Raw genomic sequence first — 26,105 nt, 5'->3', positions numbered from 1 at the left:
GACAAGGGGCAGATATAAAGTATCCAAACGCTTTGGTGATTTTTCCAAGTCAATTGACATATTGATAGTCACGGTATATAGAACTATACACAATGCCAATACTGATATTCTTTGGAGTATATAGTGCCCCTCGTGTATCTAGTGAGTTTGTTTTTCGGGTGTAGCTGGTGTGTCTCGATTTTCAGGTGTTAACTGATGTGTCTCGATTTTCAGGTGTTAACTGATGTGTCTCGATTGTCAGGCGTAACTGGTGCGTCTCGATTGTCAGGTGTAACTGGTGTATCTCGATTGTCAGGTGTAACTGATGTGTCTAGATTGTCAGGTGTAACTGGTGTGTCTCGATTGTCAGGTGTAACTGATGTGTCTAGATTGTCAGGTGTAACTGGTGTGTCTCGATTGTCAGGTGTAACTGGTGTATTGTTGGGTGCAACTGATGTGTCTCGATCTTCAGGTGTAACTGGTGTGTCTCGTTTGTCAGGTGTAACTGATGTGCCTCGATTGTCGGGTGTAACTGATGTGTCTCGATTGTCAGGCATAACTGGTGCGTCTCGATTGTCAGGTGTAACTGATGAGTCTCGATTGTCAGGTGTACCTGATGTGTCTCGATTGTCAGGTGTAACTGATGTGTCTAGATTGTTGGGTGCAACTGATGTGTCTCGATTGTCAGGTGTACCTGATGTGTCTCGATTGTCAGGTGTAACTGGTGTGCCTCGATTGTCGGGTGTAACTGGTGCGTCTCGATTGTCAGGTGTAACTGATATGTCTAGATTGTCAGGTGTAACTGGTGTGTCTCGATTGTCAGGTGTAACTGATGTGTCTCGATTGTCAGGTGTAACTGGTGTGTATAGATTGTCAGGTGTAACTGGTGTGTCTCGATTGTCGGGTGTTACTAGTGTGTCTTGTTTGCGTGGTGCATTAGTTATGATCAGTGCTGTGCCTGGTTTGCCTCTTATGTTAGGCTTCTGGTGAACTTCACTGGGTACCTGGTACCTGTCGTACATTATGGGAGTAAGAACGATGTGACTCCTACAATTTCTTTGTGTCTGGTGTATTTAGTGTGTTTGATATACCTGACTCTGGTGTATCTGACGTTTTGATATGCTTGATGAACCTGATCATTCTGGTGTATCTGGGGTGGTTGATGTACCTGGTGATTCTGGTGTATCTGGTGTGGTTGATGTACCTGGTGATTCTGCTGTATCTGCTGTGGTTGATGTACCTGATGATTCTGGTGTATCTGGGGTGGTTGATGTACCTGATGATTCTGCTGTATCTGGGGTGGTTGATGTACCTGATGATTCTGGTGTATCTGGGGTGGTTCATGTACCTGATGATTCTGGTGGGTGTATCTGGTGTGGTTGATGTACCTGGTGATTCTGGTGTATCTGGGGTGGTTGATGTACCTGATGATTCTGGTGGGTGTATCTGGTGTGGTTGATGTACCTGGTGATTCTGGTGTATCTGGGTTGGTTGATGTACCTGATGATTCTGGTGGGTGTATCTGGTGTGGTTGATGTACCTGGTGATTCTGCTGTATCTGGAGTGGTTCATGTACCTGATGATTCTGGTGTATCTGGGGTGGTTCATGTACCTGATGATTCTGGTGTTATCTTCTGTGGTTGATGTACCTGGTGATTCTGCTGTATCTGGGGTGGTTCATGTACCTGATGATTCTGGTGTATCTGGTGTGGTTGATGTACCTGATGATTCTGGTGTATCTGGTGTGGTTGATGTACCTGATGATTCTGGTGTATCTGGTGTGGTTGATGTACCTGATGATTCTGCTGTATCTGGTGTGGTTGATGTACCTGATGATTCTGGTGTTTCTGGTGTGGTTCACGTACCTGGTGATTCTGGTGTATCTGCGGTGGTTGATGTACCTGGTGATTCTGCTGTATCTGGTGTGGTTGATGTACCTGGTGATTCTGCTGTATCTCCTGTGGTTGATGTACCTGGTGATTCTGGTGTATCTGGTGTGGTTGATGTACCTGGTGATTCTGCTGTATCTAGGGTGGTTGATGTACCTGGTGATTCTGCTGTATCTGCTGTGGTTGATGTACCTGGTGATTCTGATGTATCTGGTGTGGTTCATGTACCTGGTGATTCTGGTGTATCTGGTGTGGTTGATGTACCTGATGATTCTGGTGTATCTGGTGTGGTTGATGTGCCTGTTGTGTCTAGTAGGTAATCTAGCCTGTTGTGTATCTAGTGGTTGATGTACCTGTTGTGTCTAGTATATTGGGTGTATCTGGTGTGGTTGATGTACCTGTTGTGTCTAGTATATTGGGTGTATCTGGTGTGGTTGATGTGCCTGTTGTGTCTAGTATATTGGGTGTATCTGGTGTGGTGGATGTGCCTGTTGTGTCTAGTATATTGGGTGTATCTGGTGTGGTGGATGTGCCCGTTGCCTAGTATGTGTGGTGTGGTTGATGTATGTTGTGTCTAGTATATTGGGTATCTGGTGTGGTTGATGTGCCTGTTGTGTCTAGTATATTAGGTGTATCTGGTGTGGTTGATGTGCCTGTTGTGTCTAGTATATTGGGTGTATCTGCTGGTGGTTGATGTGCCTGTTGTGTCTAGTATATTGGGTGTATCTGTCTGGTGTGTGTGGTTGATGTGCTGTTGTGTCTATATATTGGGTGTATCTGGTGTGGTTGATGTGCCTGTTGTGTCTAGTATATTGGGTGTATCTGTTGTGGTGGATGTGCCTGTTGTGTCTATATCTGTATCTGGTATGTTGCCTGTCTGGTATATTGGGTGTATCTGTTGTGGTTGATGTGCCTTGTTGTGTCTAGTATATTGGGTGTATCTGTTGTGGTTGATGTGCCTGTTGTGTCTAGTATATTGGGTGTATCTGGTGTGGTTGATGTGCCTGTTGTATATCTAGTATATTGGTGTATCTGTTGTGGTTGATGTGCCTGTTGTGTCTAGTATATTGGGTGTATCTGTTGTGGTGGATGTGCCTGTTGTGTCTAGTATATTGGGTGTATCTGGTGTGGTTGATGTGCCTGTTGTGTCTAGTATATTAGGGTGTATCTGGTGGTTGATGTGCCCGTTGTGTCTAGTATATCAGGTTGTATCTGGTGTGGTGTGTCTAGTATATATTGCGTATCTGTTGTGGTTGTATCCTGTTGTGTCTGGTATATTGCGATTGTCTGTTGTGTTGGTATATTGGGTGTTGGTGTCTTGTGAGCCTGTTGTGTCTAGGTGTGGGTGTATCTGGTGTGGTGGATGTGCCTGTTGTGTCTAGTATATTGGGTGTATCTGGTGTGGTTGATGTGCCTGTTGTGTCTGGTATATCTAGTATATTGTGGTGTGTTGTCTGGGTGTATCTGTGGTGGATGTGCCTGTTGTTGTCTAGTATATTAGGTGTATCATCTGGTGTGGTTGATGAGCCTGTTGTGTCTAGTATATCGGGTGTATCTGGTGTGGTTGATGTGCCTTGTTGTGTCTAGTATATTGTATCTGGTGTATCTGGTTGTGGTTGATGTGCCTGTTGTGTCTAGTATATTGGGTGTATCTGGTGTGGTTGATGTGCCTTGTTGTGTCTAGTATATTGGGTGTATCTGGTGTGGTTGATGTGCCTGTTGTGTCTAGTATATTGGGTGTATCTGGTGTGGTTGATGTGCCTGTTGTGTCTAGTATATCGGGTGTATCTGGTGTGGTTGATGTGCCTGTTGTGTCTAGTATATTGGGTGTATCTGTTGTGGTTGATGTGCCTGTTGTGTCTGGTATATTGGGTGTCTCTGGTGTGGTTGGTGAGCCTGTTGTGTCTAGTATATTGGGTGTATCTGGTGTGGTGGATGTGCCTGTTGTGTCTGGTATATTGGGTGTATCTGGTGTGGTTGATGTGCCTGTTGTGTCTGGTATATTGGGTGTATCTGGTGTGGTGGATGTGCCTGTTGTGTCTAGTATATTGGGTGTATCTGGTGTGGTTGATGTGCCTGTTGTGTCTGGTATATTGGGTGTCTCTGGTGTGGTTGGTGAGCCTGTTGTGTCTAGTATATCGGGTGTATCTGGTGTGGTTGATGTGCCTTGTTGTGTCTAGTATATTGGGTGTATCTGGTGTGGTTGATGTGCCTGTTGTGTCTAGTATATCGGGTGTATCTGGTGTGGTTGATGTGCCTTGTTGTGTCTAGTATATTGGGTGTATCTGTTGTGGTTGGTGAGCCTGTTGTGTCTAGTATATTGGGTGTATCTGGTGTGGTTGATGTGCCTTGTTGTGTCTAGTATATTGGGTGTATCTGGTGTGGTTGATGTGCCTGTTGTGTCTAGTATATTGGGTGTATCTGGTGTGGTTGATGTGCCTGTTGTGTCTAGTATATCGGGTGTATCTGGTGTGGTTGATGTGCCTTGTTGTGTCTAGTATATTGGGTGTATCTGGTGTGGTTGATGTGCCTGTTGTGTCTAGTATATTGGGTGTATCTGGTGTGGTTGATGTGCCTGTTGTGTCTAGTATATCGGGTGTATCTGGTGTGGTTGATGTGCCTTGTTGTGTCTAGTATATTGGGTGTATCTGTTGTGGTTGATGTATCTGTTTTGCTTACCGTTCTGTTTCTCCCAATACAGAAGCTGACATCCCTATATGCCTCCCCGCCATTATGTACATGTATTCTTATCATCTTAATGCAAATTGTGGATTTATAGAATAATAACAAGCACCAAGTGTATATATAGTCTCTTCCCTCTGGCCCGTGATTTAATGGAAGTTAGGGATACTTTCAAACTAAAACAAGCAGCATGACATCAAAGGGAATAAAGTTCTATCAAACATACCATTTGTTGTTAATACACAACAGTGCATTTGGGAATATGTATGTCAACTCTTTATCTTTCAATCAGATCGAACCATTTACTCGTTATGTAGAAGTTTCATAGTCAGTCAAGTATTTTCTTTTCGATGTTGTGAACCCCCGTATGGATCAGTCCTCAGGAATGGAGTGACTTGCGTCAGTAGTCATTGTCATGAAGCACTACTTCATTCCACCGGGGAAAGACACTCACTTGACCCTCATGTCCTCGCACGTAAAGTTGATTTACCGGTTAAGTATAAGTCTTATACGTCTCTAACGCCACAAATATATATCTATTCAGCAGGAAAAGTCAGTTCTATAATCGGTTGATTAATAGTGCTTCGATGAGACAGCAAATGCGCAAAGCTACGCCAGAGAGTAATGTTAAATATATAGACATCTTCAACCTAATCTTAACCCAATTATTGATAATTAAATGCTCATTTGGTTCTTTCCTTCAGGGCAAATAGACATGTTTGTTCAACCCCATGGGCTTAGGGTGTACTATTTAGGCTTTGTTACATTATTCAATAAATCTTTCATTAACTGCTTATATTTAACACGCGCCTGGAAACCTGGGTGCGGTCGGCGCATTGATGAAGACATCCGGCTTCATGTGACGTACCTGTCAGTGATTTGCCTGTGCACTTAACAATGCTCGACAGTTCGTAGTGATGATGATTGCATCTAAACACAAGAAGATATACACATGGTATGAAATTTAGTACTCGCATCTCTGGATGTATAATTATATATGTCATATTTGGAAGTAGCCAATTTATCGTTTCACCAAATTACCTTCAATGTTTGTCTAATTCGATATTTATGAGAATATTAACTGGATGAAAGGGGGTTTTAATCAGCACACAGTAGGATGACGTCACGATGATTTAACTTCAATACGGCGCGTAATCAACCTTCCACCCATGTCACGGCTATGTTGATATATCATAAGGGGTTAATTTGTAATAGAGTTCTGGGAGTACTAGGGTGGACGGCTTTGTACTGGCAATATTTACACAAGCATGTCTGTAAAAATCATTGTTAGAAATTAATTGTGCTGAAATGACTGTATCGAGCAGGCAGTGTGTTCAGTTCTCCTATGATGGTTCTACTTGTGTTCTTCAAAAGTAAAGCTTAATCAGTTTTTGTTTGTTTTGGGTTTTTTGTTTGGTTTACAGCTACTTTTGACAAACAAAGGTTGGTCACGTAGTTTCGTGATGTTACACTGAAGAGTTCCATCTGTCATTTTGAACATACATGTTCTGCGAGTCCAGCAGCAAATACCATCGATTCTTGTACGTCAATGTCGTAGATATATGGACATATTACTATATCTCCAGCATTTGTTTTTTTAAGGGAATCATAAAAGGTATAAGAGATGACATATGGATCTGTTCAGTCTCACCAGTTTCACCAGAATTATCTCGTTCTTCTACAGGGTACCCAGTTACTGATTCTCAGCAACTAATCTGGGCGGAACTTGATCAGTAGTCGTCACTACTGGCTATGTGCCTGGTCTGATGATGACCACTCTCACGCTTGATGGATAGCCTTGTTTTAGGTTATTCTGACACGGGAGAAGGGCAGTAGGCCTCGCTTGAATTTTCTCAATAAATGTCATAGGAAGTGATTATTTGAAAATCGATGGCGATCTGGATAGACCAGTTTATTGAAAAGCGACATTGGAAGTCATATTCGGATCTAATTTCAAAACTTCCGGATGGTGATTGATGGGAAAGCATTGTGAGAAATCTTGAGTCTGCATCAAACAGGAAACGCGTTGTTTACCCACTAATTTTCTTCCTAGCTTTCTTTGAGAAGAGTATAAAGTGCAGGGCAGCTGATACTGCGTTATTACACACAGACTACAATGTGCTGGCAGACCCGTGCATATAACGATTACGTATTGATATCTTAATCTACTCACCTTTCCTTTCCGTCAACGACAGAGTGAACAACACCCCCAGTCAGAGAGCCATGACTGACAGCCAGGTTCAATACCCTGGAATAGCCGTCGCTTTAATAAACGCAGAGATAATGTTGATATATGGTTATTGGATGCAACAGTTCCACCTGACAATGATCTACTGCCTAACCCTCTCACCTCCATCTGTATGTAAATTATCGGTGTCTGTCAATCTACCTCATATCCACCTGTCTGTGACTGTCAATCTACCTCATATCCACCTGTCTGTGACTGTCAATATACCTCATCTCTACCTGTCTGTGACTGTCAATCTACCTCATATCAACCTGTCTGTGACTGTCAATCTACCTCATATCCACCTGTCTGTGACTGTCAATCTACCTCATCTCTACCTGTCTGTGACTGTCAATATACCTCATATCCACCTGTCTGTGACTGTCAATCTACCTCATATCCACCTGTCTGTGACTGTCAATATACCTCATATCTACCTGTCTGTGACTGTCAATCTACCTCATATCCACCAGTCTGTGACTGTCAATATACCTCATCTCTACCTGTCTGTGACTGTCAATCTACCTCATCTCTACCTGTCTGTGACTGTCAATATACCTCATCTCTACCTCTCTGTGACTGTCAATCTACCTCATCTCTACCTGTCTGTGACTGTCAATATACCTCATCTCTACCTGTCTGTGACTGTCAATCTACCTCATATCCACCTGTCTGTGACTGTCAATATACCTCATCTCTACCTGTCCGTGACTGTCAATCTACCTCACATCTACCTGTCTGTGACTGTCAATCTACCTAATCTCTACCTGTCTGTGACTGTCAATATACCTCATCTCTACCTCTCTGTGACTGTCAATATACCTCATATCCACCTGTCTGTGATTGTCAATATACCTCATCTCTACCTGTCTGTGACTGTCAATCTACCTCATATCCACCTGTCTGTGACTGTCAATATACCTCATCTCTACCTGTCTGTGTCTGTCAATATACCTCATATCCACCTGTCTGTGACTGTCAATCTACCTCATATCCACCTGTCTGTGACTGTCAATCTACCTCATATCCACCTGTCTGTGACTGTCAATATACCTCATCTCTACCTGTCTGTGACTGTCAATATACCTCATCTCTACCTGTCTGTGACTGTCAATATACCTCATCTCTACCTGTCTGTGACTGTCAATATACCTCATCTCTACCTGTCTGTGACTGTCAATCTACCTCATATCCACCAGTCTGTGACTGTCAATATACCTCATCTCTACCTGTCTGTGACTGTCAATCTACCTCATCTCTACCTGTCTGTGACTGTCAATATACCTCATCTCTACCTGTCTGTGACTGTCAATATACCTCATCTCTACCTGTCTGTGACTGTCAATATACCTCATCTCTACCTGTCTGTGACTGTCAATCTACCTCATATCCACCTGTCTGTGACTGTCAATATACCTCATCTCTACCTGTCTGTGACTGTCAATCTACCTCACATCTACCTGTCTGTGACTGTCAATCTACCTCATATCCACCTGTCTGTGATTGTCAATATACCTCATCTCTACCTGTCTGTGACTGTCAATCTACCTCATATCCACCTGTCTGTGACTGTCAATATACCTCATCTCTACCTGTCTGTGTCTGTCAATATACCTCATATCCACCTGTCTGTGACTGTCAATCTACCTCATATCCACCTGTCTGTGACTGTCAATCTACCTCATATCCACCTGTCTGTGACTGTCAATATACCTCATATCTACCTGTCTGTGACTGTCAATCTACCTCATATCCACCTGTCTGTGACTGTCAATATACCTCATCTCTACCTGTCTGTGACTGTCAATCTACCTCATCTCTACCTGTCTGTGACTGTCAATATACCTCATCTCTACCTGTCTGTGACTGTCAATCTACCTCATCTCTACCTGTCTGTGACTGTCAATATACCTCATCTCTACCTGTCTGTGACTGTCAATCTACCTCATATCCACCTGTCTGTGACTGTCAATATACCTCATCTCTACCTGTCTGTGACTGTCAATATACCTCACCTCCCTCCACCTGTCTGTGACTGTCAATATACCTCATCTCTACCTGTCTGTGACTGTCAATATACCTCATCTCTACCTGTCTGTGACTGTCAATATACCTCATATCTACCTGTCTGTGACTGTCAATCTACCTCATATCTACCTGTCTGTGAATGTCAATCTACCTCATATCCACCTGTCTGTGACTGTCAATATACCTCATCTCTACCTGTCTGTGACTGTCAATCTACCTCATCTCAACCTGTCTGTGGCTGTCAATCTACCTCATCTCTACCTGTCTGTGACTGTCAATCTACCTCATATCCACCTGTCTGTGACTGTTAATCCACCTCATCTCTATCTATCCAACCCACCAATACCTGTATGTGAGTATCTATCTAACTCACTGTTAGAGTTGGAGTGTGTGACTGTCCAGGACTGTACTTTTAGCTATATATATGGCATTGCTTCGTAAAAAAAGTGATGAAAAATAACATTTATCAATGTAATTGTTCGCAAGTTGGTTTAGCAGCATGTATTTTAAATTCTCCAATGTAGAATATAGAAACAAACCTAGAAAGAATACAAAGCGAATGAGTACGTACCGACAGGGCAATGTTTATGGCATACTCATGAGAGGTCCTGTAAGGGTTATGTTATGAAACACGGAAACACACCTAAAGGGATGTTATTGTACTAAGCTGGCTTAGGACTTTGCTTTACCATTGTTTTCAAGGGACCACCTTACAGATTAACTTATTTGCACTTGGCCAGGTTTACAGAGAAGCTGTTTGCATTTGTACATGTCGCATTACCGGGATTTTGCTGTCATAACCATATCCCGGAAAGAAATGTGCACGGACATACCCAGACAAAGATGCTTGCAACGTTTCTCAGAAGCCTTCAGTGTTTGAGTATTTTTCTGAGATACTACTGTTCTGAGCCCCGTACAAAGGCGTTAAGGTTTGTAACAAAACTTTGTGATCAGCAGGGAATATGGGTGACGCAATTCATTGTGCGGAGTTGTGTCCCTTTTGACTCCTTGTTCGCCTTGATTAATGCCCTGTATGTGGGACCTGCATCTCTTTGGCACGCCAGAAACCTATGACTCCCTGTTCGCCTTGATTAATGCCCTGTATGTGGGACCTGCATCCCTTTGGCACGCCAGAAACCTATGACTCCTTGTTCGCCTTGATTAATGCCCTGTATGTGGGACCTGCATCCCTTTGGCACGCCAGAAACCTATGACTCCTTGTTCGCCTTGATTAATGCCCTGTATGTGGGACCTGCATCCCTTTGGCACGCCAGAAACCTATGCCTCCTTGTTCGTCTTGATTAATGCCCTGTATGTGGGACCTGCATCCCTTTGGCACGCCAGAAACCTATGACTCCTTGTTCGTCTTGATTAATGCCCTGTATTTGAGACCTGCATCCCTTTGGCACGCCAGAAACCTATGACTCCTTGTTCGCCTTGAATAGTGCCCTGTATGTGAGACCTGCATCCCTTTGGCACGCCAGAAACCTATGACTCCTTGTTCGCCTTGATTAATGCCCTGTATGTGGGACCTGCATCCCTTTGGCACGCCAGAAACCTATGCCTCCTTGTTCGCCTTGATTAGTGCCCTGTATGTGGGACCTGCATCCCTTTGGCACGCCAGAAACCTATGACTCCTTGTTTGCCTTGAATAGTGCCCTGTATTTGAGACCTGCATCCCTTTGGCACGCCAGAAACCTATGCCTCCTTGTTCGCCTTGATTAGTGCCCTGTATGTGGGACCTGCATCCCTTTGGCACGCCAGAAACCTGTGACTCCTTGTTCGCCTTGATTAGTGCCCTGTATGTGGGACCTGCATCCCTTTGGCACGCCAGAAACCTATGACTCCTTGTTCGCCTTGATTAATGCCCTGTATTTGGGACCTGCATCACTTCGGGCTTCCCTCCCCCGAAACGCTGACAGGCCGTGACATGTGGGGAATAATGTTCAAAGGGGCGTTAAATTCACCCAATCGCCGTTAATCAAGTGAAGTTATTTTCCGTTATATACTGTGAGTTTTTATGAGAACCTGGATATACACTAAACGCCAAAAGACACGTTACCCTCCTTGCTAAATACATTTCTTAAAATCTACTCAAGTGAGGATGAAACTGTCTGCTGCATTGTGATGCGTGGACGTCCACTTTTTGGTCTGTCTACGGTGACCCCAGTCTGTCTGTAGCGCTGAATAAGTCATAACCGTGATATGGTAGCATCCGAGGGCGTCGGCATCAGGCATGTCGACCCCATCTGCAACATCTCATTGGCTCATTCTCTCTCTTCAGCTGTTAATCGTGGCATATTTCTCGTACTTGTGTATCAGATCATGCATTCTAGGCTCTCTTTATACCCTGTAGAATCACCCTACACGTGAAATTGATGCAAATACTGTTTGAACATTGCTACGTTTTGGCGACTGATTTTGCTATGTGTAAACAGAAAATGGAAAAATGTTATTTTGCAAACAAAACTGTTAACAAAGATCATTTAGGTGTTCCTAAACACTTTGTCACAATATCAAAGACACGTTGTACTTGTTTTCACAGACTGAAATCATAGGAATGATTCTTTTACAATTTTACACACTCTACAACAGTTGTTTCTTGTTTTAATAGTTGAAAACTGGTGACTTTAAATTGTTTATCTTCGTTTCAAAGCAGAATTTTATTTCAAGTTTTCTCTTGGACATCTAAATCACTGTTATTGGTTTTTTTCGGCATGGTCGAAAATAGGACAAATTAAGTCTTCTGACAAAAGATGCATTTCACCTAAATGTGAATGCATTTGCGATTTTTTTCCCTAATTTGCATAAAGCTGTGTTGTTAAGCTTTCTTGTAAACTTATACCTTCTAACATATCTTTGATATATTTTAAGTAATGCATAAGGGGAGGACGGTAACGTATCATTTGGCGTTTAGTGTAGTCTTCACTTCGGGGGTAGTAAGAAATAGTGACTTCCTACTTGTCTAGTAGCTGACAAATCGTTAATCCCTACCATGTTTGTTTAGTAGCAGGTACTAGATTGTTTTTGGTTCTGGTAGCGTTTCTTCTTTGGTGGCACAAGGCTACCTGACTGCAATTGCATGAAGAAAATCTCACAAATTCCCTGCTCACTCTGGATGAACTCAATGAACCTGTAGAGGTTCGGGTGGTTTCTGCCAAGTCTCTTCAGGTTTGAATACCACCTCTCGAGGTGGTTTGTCGTACGTGGACTACAAGTGTGAAAGTGGTTCCACATCTCACGGTTGTCGTTGTCCACCTACTGCTCAGTGACGTAGTCTGCAAAGTTTATGGCATTTTCATTGTCCAAAATCAGCCTCATCAAGGGTGTTGACCAACACATCATCAATGTCACACATTCTCACAAGTGGCAACGCTGCAGCTCGTCTCACCAACATGTTGACGTTGTTGTTCTGGAAGGCAACCAGAAGTCCACACTGCTGGGCTTTTCGTCATGGATGCTGAAGACGTTTGTGTTACGCCATGATGTATACAAAACAGTCGGACAGGTAACCCATATCTCAATAATTAGGCCATCCCGTCATGGATGCTGAAGACGTGATTGTGTTACACCATAATGTATACAATGACCACATTGTCATTTTCCACAAAACTATTTGAACAATGACGTCACGCATCTGTCTCCCGGTGACGAATTGATATCTTAATGATAAACGTTATGGGTGGCAGGTCTATCATAGTGAAACACATTTTATCCTTAGAAACCGTCTGACAGATAATTTATAGCCACAATCCATTACCTTCGCACATCCACATCCTCATAACCACAGAGAATGAATTAATCCTAGCTTCCAGACAATTGTTCTTTTATTTATGGATGGTTTTCAGCCCATAACGGTGACCCAACTCGACATAGTTTCGCACTTCTTGTTCATGTAAAGGCAATATTTATGGATTATAATTAGTTTCGTATTTACTGCATCATAAAAAAAACTAATGGCACCTAGGAGCTACGCGAGAGATTGCCTTTTTTTCACCTGTCTTATAGTTTTGATTATCGATCCAGCAATCCTGCACCGACTGTTTATAGGGTGAGCCACGCTGATCCCGGTCGCCCAACAATACGCACGCCGTTTCTCACTTTCATAATAGCTCTCTCACTCAGAAAACGGGTTTGCGCCATCATCTGGAATCCATCCTTCAATTCACTTTACTGATGTGCGCTATTTGTCATCGATCTAACCGTAAGTTAAATATGGACTTTTTCTAAAACTGAACCAGTGCTTATTTTCCAGATGGCCGTGCGAGTTTGAATTGAACAGTGCAGTATGTGGTAAGTTGTCAGCCAGCACATATCTTACTTAGTCATGCCATAGATAGGATGTGATAAGGTACTTTATGTCAAGCCAGCCGCATCATTTGTTTAGTTTATATCCGGTATCATGTATCAGTAGGTACGTCGTACATTATGACATCTTTGGGAAGTAACGTGAAAATGGGAAGCAGGAGGTCCATTTTTGCTGTTCCCCACCATGACTCGAATATTGCTAATAGCGTCATAAAACCTTATTCACTCACCCAGTGGGAAGATATCCACAGTTCTGAAACGCATAATTTCTACTTGTTTATAAATGTGTAAGAACATGTGTTTGAACTCTAAGGAAGCCATATGGTCTATATTCAAGGTACTGATTTTTTTCTCAGAGAGTGTTTTTTCATAATTTAAATGATTCTTTAAATATTTTACATTTCGTTGCTCTACGCACACCTTGTACCTTCTTGTCCTTGTACCAAATACACCTGTGAATGGAGACGTATAAAGGGAGATCACTGTGCTGCCTGTTTTGCATTGCCACCAGTGAGTTTGATCTTACTTAAATTCATTTGATACGTTGTACGTAAAGAGACCTATAATGACCCAGGTCGACCAAACCCACACAAAATAATAAGTATACAATAAGTGAATAGATTATTCTAAACTAAAAAAAAACCCAAACAATTTGGAAAAAAAAATCAACCAAGGAAAGAAACCTGACAAACACTTTAATGAAGATTACTAGAGTCTTAGAACTTAGACAGTCCTGGGAATTATACTTCAGACTTAGACAGTAGACACTGGACTTGGACTATCTATGTATAAAATACACACATTAATTAGCCTCAGTCTCGATGTGGGAATTTGATTCTTGGTACCGGAATTCGGAGTACATTTCGTTCTTTCTCAAAATACCACTCACATCACTGCGACCTTAAAATACACGAGCTTTTTACCAGACAAGCTATTGGTTGATTCATGAGCAACTTCCGACGCCGTTGGGATTTGCTGACTAGAGACAACCAAGACACTGTGGTACCTGAGATTCAGTAGTCAGCTCTCTGTCTTTTTAGGATTAAGTCGACAACTAAATCCGAACTGGGTTGTATGATTCCCTTTTTTGTGAGACTTGGTTGAGGGCACATTTTTATCAATCTTGTGCATCTGACCACTGACCGCTCCTGTAGCTACGACCAAAAAGATAAAACAGGTGATTTGTCGTAAAAATATTGTTTAATGCTACAAGTGTATAACTACTTTAATTGTCCCGAATCATGTTATTCTTCTGCAAAACTAACATTATTTTTTCTACGTAACGACAAAGGTTCACATTATCCTGTATAAGATTATATCTTAAATAACCAAACAATTATGGTATTTGCATCACAAACACCGACTATGTATGTTCAGAAATGTAAATATGTGAAATAAAGATAACTATGGCAAATTATTCAAACAACTGATTGAGTAAATACAGAAAGAGATAATTTTCAATGGGTACATGATAATTTAAGTAGGACAATGATCTTTTCCACGTCATATTATGATTTGTTAAACCGTAAGACTGGGGTTGAATAAATATTTTACCAAAATGCTTAGTATAGCTTTTATTCGAGCTAACACTTTGCCATTAATGCATTAAAGGTTCTGCACAACTGTCATAACAAACAGGAAACGCTGGCTTACTCTGAGATTATAAAATCTGTAATTCATCAGTCTTTGCATGATTTGCTGCAGGAAAACAGGATGAGTGGAACTGCAAGCGGAAGTTACAGATAACAATGAAGGATTCTCACAACAACGATTCAAATATAAGACTTCAATATCAGATTTTGTATTTTAATGATTTTTCATTATTCCAGAAACGTTTACTTTGGTAGTAATTCTATGATCTGAAATTTATTTACGGATTCCGGAGAATTAAGCCTCATTCTCAGTAACAGATGAACCCCAGTTCCAATCAAGAGAGGCCTCGTATCCCATGTTGTTACGGTTAATAATTTGCCGTGACAAAAGGTTTAAGAGTCCCCTTTGAACCAGCAAAATAGAACACAGACAAGTCTACAATATTCAATAATATATTGAGTAAAAAATGATCAAACTACAATACAGATTTCTAGTACAATGCAGTTGAGTCACAAATCTAAAATATTGGGTCATAAATATAAAATGTCTGTTACAATCATAGCAAGATAACCAACATAATAAGATGACATGTAATAATATGAATAACATGAGAAACCTCTTGCAGAATTACTAAGATATAATTGAGATACAAACATACAACAGCATCAAGTCATTATGCTTTTACAACCTGGAAAGTGCATCAACACAAACATTGTCTTTGCCTTTACTAATCACAAGATTGAACCCTTGCAAGGTCAAACTCCATTTCATAAGTCTTTGATTCTTGTTCTTCATTTTGAGAAGAAACGTCAAGGGATTGTGATCAGTAAACACTTCAATGGGCAAAGTAGTGGTACCTAGGTACACTTCAAAATGCTGCAAAGCTAGCAAAAGACCTAATGTCTCTTTCTCAATGGTAGAATAATTTCTTTGATGCTTGTCAAACTTCTTGGAAAAATAACAAACTAGGTGATCAATTCCTGAATTATCCTCTTGAATCAGGACAGCACCTGCACCTACATCACTTGCATCAATTTATAACTTAAATGCTTTCTCAAAATTTGTTGCCTGCAATACTGGAGAATTCATGAATATGGCTTTGACTTTTTCAAATGCAGTCAAAGTCAAGTCAAAAGATGTTTATTGTATGAAAGGCCTCCGGCCCATATACATGAGAGTTACAGTGATAAAGGAATAGTCTGGATATTTACATATATATTTAAGAGTATACAATTCGCTTTATAAGAAGATCTCTTTTAGCTAATGCATATTTTATATATAAGGACAATTGAGCAAGAATATTTTCATTATTGGTTTGTAACAAAGATATATATGCATAATTGGGCTGCTTGGCAAAGAGATGGTGCGGTGTATATTTCTGTCTTAATTCGTGATAACAAGGACATATGAGGGTAAAATGAATTTCATTTTCTATTCCAACGTTAAATGAAGGACAATATCGACTTTCTTTCTGGACAGAGGTTTTTCTACCCTCATTAACCATTAAAGATAACAAACCTAAACGATACTTTACGAACATTGTTCTTAAACTATATGTTGTAATTATTGATAAGTATTTTTCTGGCTCGAGTAACGTTTTAAAGGTCCTGTAATATTCATATCGTGAGCTTGAATCTAGGGTGGATTTCCATTCTTGATTGAACATAGCTATTGATCTAACACGAAATTCATTAATAAACCAGTTCACATCGCCAATTGTTTGGCACAACCATACGAAACCGAAACCGTGAGAAAATAATAAATTTCTGATATCAGTTACCCAAGTGTGTTTTCCCAAATTATCCAGATTTAAAAGCATATTGTAAGCTAATTTTGGCAGACGTTGTTCGTGCATATTTAGAACCTTAAACCAATATTTTAAACATCTTATTTGAGAATTGATATACAAAAGAAAATCTGCCACATTCGCCATATAGCCTGCCATACCCAAGAATCTCATGAGTTCACCTGACAATATGAAGAATACAGGAACAAAGGATAGTCGGTGCTGTTGAGTAAACGTCAACAAATCTGATTATATTTTCAGCCTTAGTAATTCGCCGTTCGTTCAGCCAACGTGGTTTCGGTGTGTGGCGTTTACGCACATGTCATGCCCCTGACGTTTTCAGTGGGAGAAAGGTCTAGGTTCATTGCTGGCCACAACTTACTATGGATGTTGTGCTGCTGGAGATGAACACTGACAGTTCTCGGTGATGTCACAGGCGTTGTCGTCCTGAAACTCGAAACTCGAAACTCGACACCTTGCGTGTTACAACTGTCCGGAGACGGGTTCGCCATCATAACCAATTAAACGTCTAAAGTGCCATAAGGTTCCAGGATGCCGTTGACTTGACGTTCATTTCGGCGTCGCCAGACACGACCATGTGTATCAGGGGCGAGCCAAGTGGATCGGAAATCATGTGCCAGCATATGAAGATACCCAGTTTCGGTTGTGGCACCACTGACGTCGGATGATTTTTAAGAAGTGGCACAAAACGTAGAGGTCGAATAAGAAGATGAGCTGCAAGATTTCTAATCGTTTGACGTATAACTCGTACCTTTGAACACAAGCCTTTTGATTCGCCTTTTGAGCTCGGAGGGACTTGTTTGGGGTCCAACGTTCATGTAGTTTTGAAGGGGGTTGAGGGTTGGTTTTATATACAATTTTGACTTCGTCTTTTTGAAGGGTAACGTTCGTTTCTGGAGCATAATTCTGAAACTAATTGACCCATCATCACCAAATGTCATGTACAGCTGTAGATGTGCCTTTTGGGGGTTTGAACTTTTCTTTCCATTTTATTTGTTTTTGTTCTTGATTAGATTCCAGTGAAACGGTTACATCCATAACTGAATGTGATAAAATTTGATTTTGGTTCCAGCATTTGTTGAAATTATTATTGACTAGAGACAACTCCGTGACTGAAAAACAACAGATACATTCATGCATTTCGACATAGAATCATTTAGAATTCTGATTGTTTCATAAAATATAACTGTGGAGTTGTTGATTTGTTGATAAGCAATTAAGTTCAGTTGAATATAAAAATATTAATTGAAGACTTTACAAACATAATAACACACATATGTACTATCAACAATATGTATTTTCATACTTAGAGATTTTGAAATTGAAGGAATCAAATGAAGTGTTTGAGGTCTGAACGTTGAATGGGGGAAGGGGGAGACATCTCTGTGGTGTATATATGTGCTTGGTCAGAATTGTGTCTCTTTGCAACTGTCTTGTAGTGTATATGCTTGATCGGACATTTGCTTCTATATGGGCTAGCCAGGTATGGGTGTGGATATTTAGGGGAGTATGTTCTGTGAGGGATATATTCAGTTCCGTGACTATGGTTTTATGTGTGTGATGGATATGTTGCGCACCCATAGATACTACGTTGACATTTCACATGCACTTTATCTATGAGGGTCACGCCCTTTATTAATTGATTATAATGATAATGTTTCGTGTTCTCAACATGTTGGATGTGTCATGTTGTCAGTAACGGATAGTGTATCACACCGGCCGGTGTCTGCTGTAAAACCTCACGCGGAAGACCCAGGTTCGATTCCCCACATGGCTACAATGTGTGAAGCCCATTTTTTGGTGTCCCCCTGTCGTGATATTGCTGGGATATTGCTATAAGCGGTGTAAAACCATACTCACTCACTCACTCTGTTGTAAAATCGACCCCGTGGCTGCAGGTGTATAAACCCAGAACATGGAATTCACAGATACAAAACCTAAACCACAAAACATACAACGAATTGCAATTGGACGTTTTATTAATTCAACCCTAGGCTTCTGATGGAAGCATATCATATAAAGATGAAAACATTTGATAGAGTCAAGTTTCCATACATACGATGTCTTGTAAGCTTGGGTTCGCTGTCGAGAAAGTTGGAAACCCCCATCACATGACATGCACTTTATTACTTTAGACATGAATGTTTAATTCTCACATGGCAATACCAATACAACGTGGATGTGCAGCAAGCCTTGATTACGACGCTGGTATGTTGTTTTCGTGTAGCCATCGCCGCCTGACTTGAACCAGTGTCAATTATTCATGGCATCAGTCGGCTTGCCATACCACGTGATACCAGTAGGCGCGGCCTGACTCAAACAGACACTAATCATTACTATGTCCTCCGAGGCACGGAGCACATTAATCACTAGAATCTTTTACTATATTTCAGTGGTGGACTAACATATAATCTACGAAATACCGTTATCTGAAAGGTTAGATATGTAGGAAACAGAGTCCTCGGGTAGGAAAGGTGAAGGTGGTTGGTTGAGTTATAGCATATATGATCTCGGGTCTGTCACGAAGACAATTAGAAAGTACAAAATCTTTATATACGATCACCATATTGTATTGTAATTCAGTTATCATTTAGTTTGACAAACTCAGTGAACTTAGTAGTATATGAAGCAGCTTTATGTTGTAAAGATCGTTATGTCGTTTCCTATATAATGCATCACCTAAATTCTTTACATGAGTAAAGCAGCATAATGCATGGTTGACGTTGGGATGCGTTGATTAATTCCCCCTGAAGCACACCGACCTCTTTCTCTGACACACAGAAAACTAGAGTAATTACAGCACATTATCTGACAATATGACCTGGTATTTCATCAATAATTCAGTTTAATCACAACCACACAAACCTATTTCATTCAAGCGCCCTGGCCAAATTGCATAACAATGTTGTGCGTGCAAATTGAGCCGTGATGTTCACAAGTCCCTTTAATAGACAATGATCTGATTGATTACATAGTAAATTATCTTCGGTCCAATTTCCAAATTTCTTCACAAATGAAATCTTATTTCCCTGCAAAGGAACTGCCAAAATCATTCACGGAACAGTACTTTCTTCCTATCATTGATCGTGAAGAAAGAATTTCGCAGCAAATGTTTTGACACATTGTGGGCGGTAATAGCTATATCGCTGCATCATGTTGCCGTGGTCACTTTGAGGAGAAATGGCTGCTGTTCATTATTTTCGCAAACCATTATTTCGTTGCTTATTTGGACATTTCACCCAATCAGAGAAACGAGCTGAGATTAGCCCTTGTTAATGGCAGTTGTAATTAGCTCCGTCTCACAATATTATTCCATTCCTGAAACTCCATTCACCCTTCAGCAATCGTCCTCGATTCTGAAATCAACAACACGTTTTATTAGTTCTGGCAGTTAGGTTGTTTGATCAAATACACAGATTCAATGCGTGGATGTTGACCGAAATATTCGTTTTATTGTGGAATGTCTACATACACACTTGGATTTGAACATGAACTGAAGATTTTTACAGGGACAAAATAGGTGCGGTTTGGCGTCATCGAAATCGTATTAACAAAAGCTGGAAACCTTGAAAAAACATCACTATCTATTGATCACCAAGAAACGTGCGTGAATATACCTTGCTGTGACTTTAGATTTTTATTCTAAAATCACAACTATGTCCATGGAACACAGTACATAGAGATTGCATATCTACCAATGATGTGCATGTCGAAAGTAGATAAACCTTATATAATACAAAGTACTTTACATTTTACTCTTTACTATAGGTAACGGTGACCTCATACTGCCAGTCCTTATGGCTATCAATGACATCAGTTAATATCCAGTTAGTCATACCTCATGCCATCTTCAGGAAAACCAGACAACTCAAACACAATAACGCCATGAACTGTATGGACGTCACTTACTTCGGCTAAATGAATTGCTTTGTAAAGAAACTTATTTATCGAGCGTGTGGTGTGGAACATACCTTGACGAAACACATTGGTCATGTACTTGTCAAATGTATTCAGCTGAAAAGAGGATATGAAAGTATTCAACATCCAAGAGACGTCTCATACATTCAATCAGTTTCAGTATGAATGTACATGACTACAGCAACAACAGTGCATGTCTCCCAGCTCCTTCGGTGCCACATAACATCCAGCTCTAACCGTTCTACTAAACATATACTGAACTACTTTAGAAATGCATTACCTTGTTATATTTGATCATGGAATAATCAAAACGACTTTTGAACCCAAACGGTGTTTGAAGTAATTTGACTATGACAGATAAACGTGATGCACACCGAGAAACACGTGCATCCCTGATCACGTGACCCACCCTTTGCTGAAAATCATCTTTTCACCTGCAAATCGCGTGAAACTGCGTAGAACGTGGCGGTTCAACAACACATTGAAGCCTTCCTTGAAGCCTGTTTGTCTACACGTCAATTGGCTAGAAGGAAAATTGTCACAATTCAAAAATCGTCAGGCTATCGCCGTGCCTACGACAAACTGGCAGAACACGTGATCGACTACACCTAGTGCAACCATGTGCCACGATCTCATCACTCGTTAAGGAACCGGTTCAAGCCAGCGTCCAGAACAGACACTATCATTCGTGGAAGAAGGGGTCTCATCAGTCCCCAGACGGACGACGATTACGTCAGCTAGGACTGCGTGCGCGTACGTGCTCTCGTTACTGTCGAGTCCAGATTTCATCTCAGTCATGATGATGGAAGGATCAGAGGCCGGAGTCGACGTGGAGCACGTAACGCTGATTGTTGCATTCAGCAGCTGAACCTCAGGGTTGGTGGAAACGTTATGATTTAGGAAGAGATTGGATGTCAAAGCAGGACGCGTCTACACATCTGTCGTGGTCGAGTTACAGCTCAAACGTATACACCTCAAACGTAAACGCCAGTCGTTCTCTACATAGCGCGGATCAACGTCTTCACATTATGCAACATGATAATGCACGACCCAATACTGCTAGACACAGCATGAACTTACTTCAGAAAAAACAACGTTCCTATCCTGCCGTGACTATGCTCGACCTACCCGTTACTAACATTGACTGTGTCACAGTTTTAAGCGCGTGTTAAATTTGACCCCCCGTCAATGTCATCGTTAATTTATGGGTGCACTAAATGATTAATTTTGTCTTTTTTTGTGTTTCAATCTTGATTGACAATTTCAATGTCAGCAGGGACATGTTCTTGTATTCATTTATTACGAAAATAAAACTTTTTTAGCCTGTGATGCGTTTCTAAAGTAGGTCAGTATATTATAATCTGACAAATACATGTAGTCGGGCTGGTGGACACCCGGTGTCATTCAGGTGATACGGTTGTTGCGTGTATGCCTCCAACCACCAAGTGACGACCAAATCGCGTGCTAATACCAGGAGGATTAGGCAATCAGTTATGTCGTTTGTATAAAATGGGAATAATATTGACTGACTGAAGTATTCTCAGTTCATGTCAATCAATGCATGTAGTGAACTCGTTAGAATCCCTATACAGACATAATTCTTCAAGCATACGAACGAGCTGAACACACTGCAGAACACACTGCTGGTTGGGGTATGTCAAACATGGAGGGTCTGTGTACCAATACTTGGCCTCAGCTCGCTTCACGTATTTGTACGTGTAAATAAACTAGTTTCGGATGGTTTCGTTATTGAATGTATCAACATCATTGACTTTGAGTTTCATCTTTAAGTACAGGTTTGAAATACACCAGTTGTTCTCGAACGTCATCTCATGGTGTCACGTGTAGTATGTTTCAACTAGTTATATTACTCACTACTGAAACGTTGAAGAAACTATGGTCGATACGAATTCAAGGTTGGTGATCAGACAGTTCTTATAATATGCTACGTGTCGACAAAGTGCCTGGCTTCTTCTGATATGGATAAAAAAATCATATGATAATTATTTTTAAATCAGGTTCCAAAATTGCTTGAAATTGCCATCATTAAGTTTACAGCGTTTACATTCACCATAGCTTGACATCATGCTTGGTTTACATTCACCATAGCTTGACATCATGCTTGGTTTACATTCACCATAGCTTGACATCATGCTTGGTTTACATTCACCATAGCTTGACATCATGCTTGGTTTACATTCACCATAGCTTGACATCATGCTTGGTTTACATTCACCATAGCTTATCATCATGCTTGGTTTACATTCACCATAGCTTGACATCATGCTTGGTTTACATTCACCATAGCTTGACATCATGCTTGGTTTACATTCACCATAGCTTGACATCATGCTTGGTTTAGATCCCGAGAGACGGTAGACTGATGGAGCCACGTTGTTTTGACCATAGCTTGACATCATGCTTGGTTAGATCCCGAGAGACAGTAGACTGATGGATCCACGTTGTGTTGACCATAGCTTGACATCATGCTTGGTTAGATCCCGAGAGACGGTAGACTGATGGAGCCACGTTGTGTTGACCATAGCTTGACATCATGCTTGGTTTACATTCACCATACATCATGCTTGGTTTACATCACCATAGCTTGACATCATGCTTGGTTTTACATTCACCATAGCTTGACATCATGCTTGGTTTACATTCACCATAGCTTGACACCATGTTTGGTTTAGATCCCGAGAGACGGTAGACTGGTGGAGCCACGTTGTGTTGACCATAGCTTGACATCATGCTTGGTTTACATTCACCATAGCTTATCATCATGCTTGGTTTACATTCACCATGGCTTGACATCATGCTTGGTTTACATTCACCATAGCTTGACATCATGCTTGGTTTACATTCACCATAGCTTGACATCATGCTTGGTTTACATTCACCATAGCTTGACATCATGCTTGGTTTACATTCACCATAGCTTGACACCATGTTTGGTTTAGATCCCGAGAGACGGTAGACTGGTGGAGCCACGTTGTGTTGACCATAGCTTGACATCATGCTTGGTTTACATTCACCATAGCTTATCATCATGCTTGGTTTACATTCACCATGGCTTGACATCATGCTTGGTTTACATTCACCATAGCTTGACATCATGCTTGGTTTACATTCACCATAGCTTGACATCATGCTTGGTTTACATTCACCATAGCTTGACATCATGCTTGGTTTACATTCACCATAGCTTGACATCATGCTTGGTTTACATTCACCATAGCTTGACATCATGCTTGGTTTACATTCACCATAGCTTGACATCATGCTTGGTTTATATTCACCATAGCTTGACATCATGCTTGGTTTACATTCACCATAGCTTGATATCATGCTTGGTTTACATTCACCATAGCTTGACATCATGCTTGGTTTACATTCACCATAGCTTGACATCATGCTTGGTTTACATTCACCATAGCTTGACATCATGCTTGGTTTACATTCACCATAGCTTGACATCATGCTTGGTTTACATTCACCATAGCTTGACATCATGCTTGGTTTACATTCACCATAGCTTGACATCATGCTTGGTTTAGATCCCGAGAGACGGTAGACTGATGGAGCCACGTTGTTTTGACCATAGCTTGACATCATGCTTGGTTAGATCCCGAGAGACAGTAGACTGATGGATCCACGTTGTGTTGACCATAGCTTGACATCATGCTTGGTTAGATCCCGAGAGACGGTAGACTGATGGAGCCACGTTGTGTTGACCATAGCTTGACATCATGCTTGGTTTACATTCACCATAGCTTGACATCATGCTTGGTTTACATTCACCATAGCTTGACATCATGCTTGGTTTACATTCACCATAGCTTGACATCATGCTTGGTTTACATTCACCATAGCTTGACACCATGTTTGGTTTAGATCCCGAGAGACGGTAGACTGGTGGAGCCACGTTGTGTTGACCATAGCTTGACATCATGCTTGGTTTACATTCACCATAGCTTATCATCATGCTTGGTTTACATTCACCATGGCTTGACATCATGCTTGGTTTACATTCACCATAGCTCATGCTTGGTTTACATCACCATAGCTTGACATCATGTTTTTTACATTCACCATAGCTTGACATCATGCTTGGTTTACATTCACCATAGCTTGACATCATGCTTGGTTTACATTCACCATAGCTTGACATCATGCTTGGTTTACATTCACCATAGCTTGACATCATGCTTGGCTTGACATCATTCACCACCATAGCTTGATATCATGCTTGGTTTACATTCATCATAGCTTGACATCATTATTTACATTCACCATAGCTTGACATCATGCTTGGTTTACATTCACCACATCATGCTTGGTTTACATTCACCATAGCTTGACATCATGCTTGGTTTACATTCACCATAGCTTGACATCATGCTTGGTTTACATTCACCATAGCTTGACATCATGCTTGGTTTACATTCACCATAGCTTGACATCATGCTTGGTTTACATTCACCATAGCTTGACATCATGCTTGGTTTACATTCACCATAGCTTGACATCATGCTTGGTTAGATCCCGAGAGACGGTAGACTGATGGAGCCACGTTGTGTTGACGATGTTTGCATTCACCATAGCTTGACATCATGCTTGGTTTAGATCCCGAGAGACGGTAGACTGATGGAGCCACGTTGTGTTGACGATGTTTGCATTCACCATAGCTTGACATCATGCTTGGTTTAGATCCCGAGAGACGGTAGACTGATGGAGCCACGTTGTTTTGACCATAGCTTGACATCATGCTTGGTTAGATCCCGAGACACGGTAGACTGATGGAGCCACGTTGTGTTGACGATGTCGCATGAAACAATGCTACACATGTTATGAATATTGTTGACATAGTGATGACGAATGTTCCCACCCCTGTTCACATGGTCCACAGAGAGATGGGTAGTGGGTGGAAAACTCTCATTTGCAACACGAACTAAACCGTGATCAAACCTGCAGCCATGAATGTTGTATTGCTCGCTACAAAGTACTGTCTATGTATTAGTGTTGCTGTGGACATCAGTATGATACTAAGTAATTCTGTTCACGAGCCCTGCGTTATATTCAAAAATGAAAAACTAAACTCACGTAAACTATCTCAATAATACCGCGAGGTTGCTGCCCATACATCCGAAGTCTGTACTTCTGTGGGTTTCAGTGAAGAGTAGACGTATCTGTTGTTTCTAAATGATTCTACTGGGATCAGAACAGTGCTACCGAGTCTCTCATTCGATAACCAAAGATTGTCCCGCCGACAGGTGATGTTAAAACAAAGTGGAATAAAGATGCATGTTTATGACACAGTATCTTCAACGGGGGAGGAATAATTGCATGTGTCAACCAGCCTGGGATGCTCTCTATACATTACCTATATATAACTGTATAGTATAAACTGGAGGAACAATTAAACCATATTGGCGCTTTGGAGCAAAAACATCTTATTTTCCCTCTACTGAATAAATGAAAACCCTCTGATTATACAAACCTAATCATTATTTTTGGCCATGATGACAAACATGAATAATTGCTACTGAAGACGGTCCCATATTTCTCCGATGTAGAACCTAGTGTCTAGGGAAATTCTGAAGATTGGTGCATTGGGAATAATTTCCTATCAAGCTGACACGAATGGAAACAAAGTGAAAATGAATTAAATGTA

At 41.1% G+C, this 26,105-nt stretch overlaps 2 protein-coding genes across 8 annotated transcripts in view; both read left to right on the top strand.

Annotated features, from left to right (window-relative positions):
* LOC124278517 overlaps positions 1–26,105 on the top strand; it is a 64,676-nt gene that overhangs the window by 11,409 nt on the left and 27,162 nt on the right. For 3 of the 7 annotated variants that reach the window (XM_046714224.1, XM_046714223.1, XM_046714222.1), the window contains exon 2: positions 13,061–13,098. The exons of 3 other annotated variants lie outside the window; for them this stretch is intronic. The gene's annotated coding sequence lies outside the window, so the exon portion shown is untranslated. Of the gene's footprint in view, positions 1–12,884; positions 13,010–13,060; positions 13,099–26,105 lie in introns of those variants that run through there. One more of the 7 variants, XM_046714221.1, reaches the window with a different exon arrangement.
* On the top strand, positions 1,623–2,216 carry LOC124278506 (cytochrome b-like). The gene has a single exon (XM_046714207.1). It carries the CDS (start codon positions 1,623–1,625, stop codon positions 2,214–2,216), a length of 594 nt encoding a protein of 197 aa, XP_046570163.1.

The sequence above is a fragment of the Haliotis rubra genome, unplaced genomic scaffold (assembly GCF_003918875.1).
Source record: "Haliotis rubra isolate DU_JTF1 unplaced genomic scaffold, ASM391887v1 Scf239, whole genome shotgun sequence".
Lineage (NCBI taxonomy): Eukaryota > Metazoa > Mollusca > Gastropoda > Lepetellida > Haliotidae > Haliotis > Haliotis rubra.
Note: the sequence above shows the minus strand (reverse complement) of the source record. Positions and strands in the feature narration are given on the sequence as shown.

Excerpts from the sequence above, each read along its gene's own strand:
- LOC124278506 (XM_046714207.1), top strand. The coding sequence starts at position 1,623 with ATGTACCTGGTGATTCTGCTGTATCTGGGGTGGTTCATGTACCTGATG.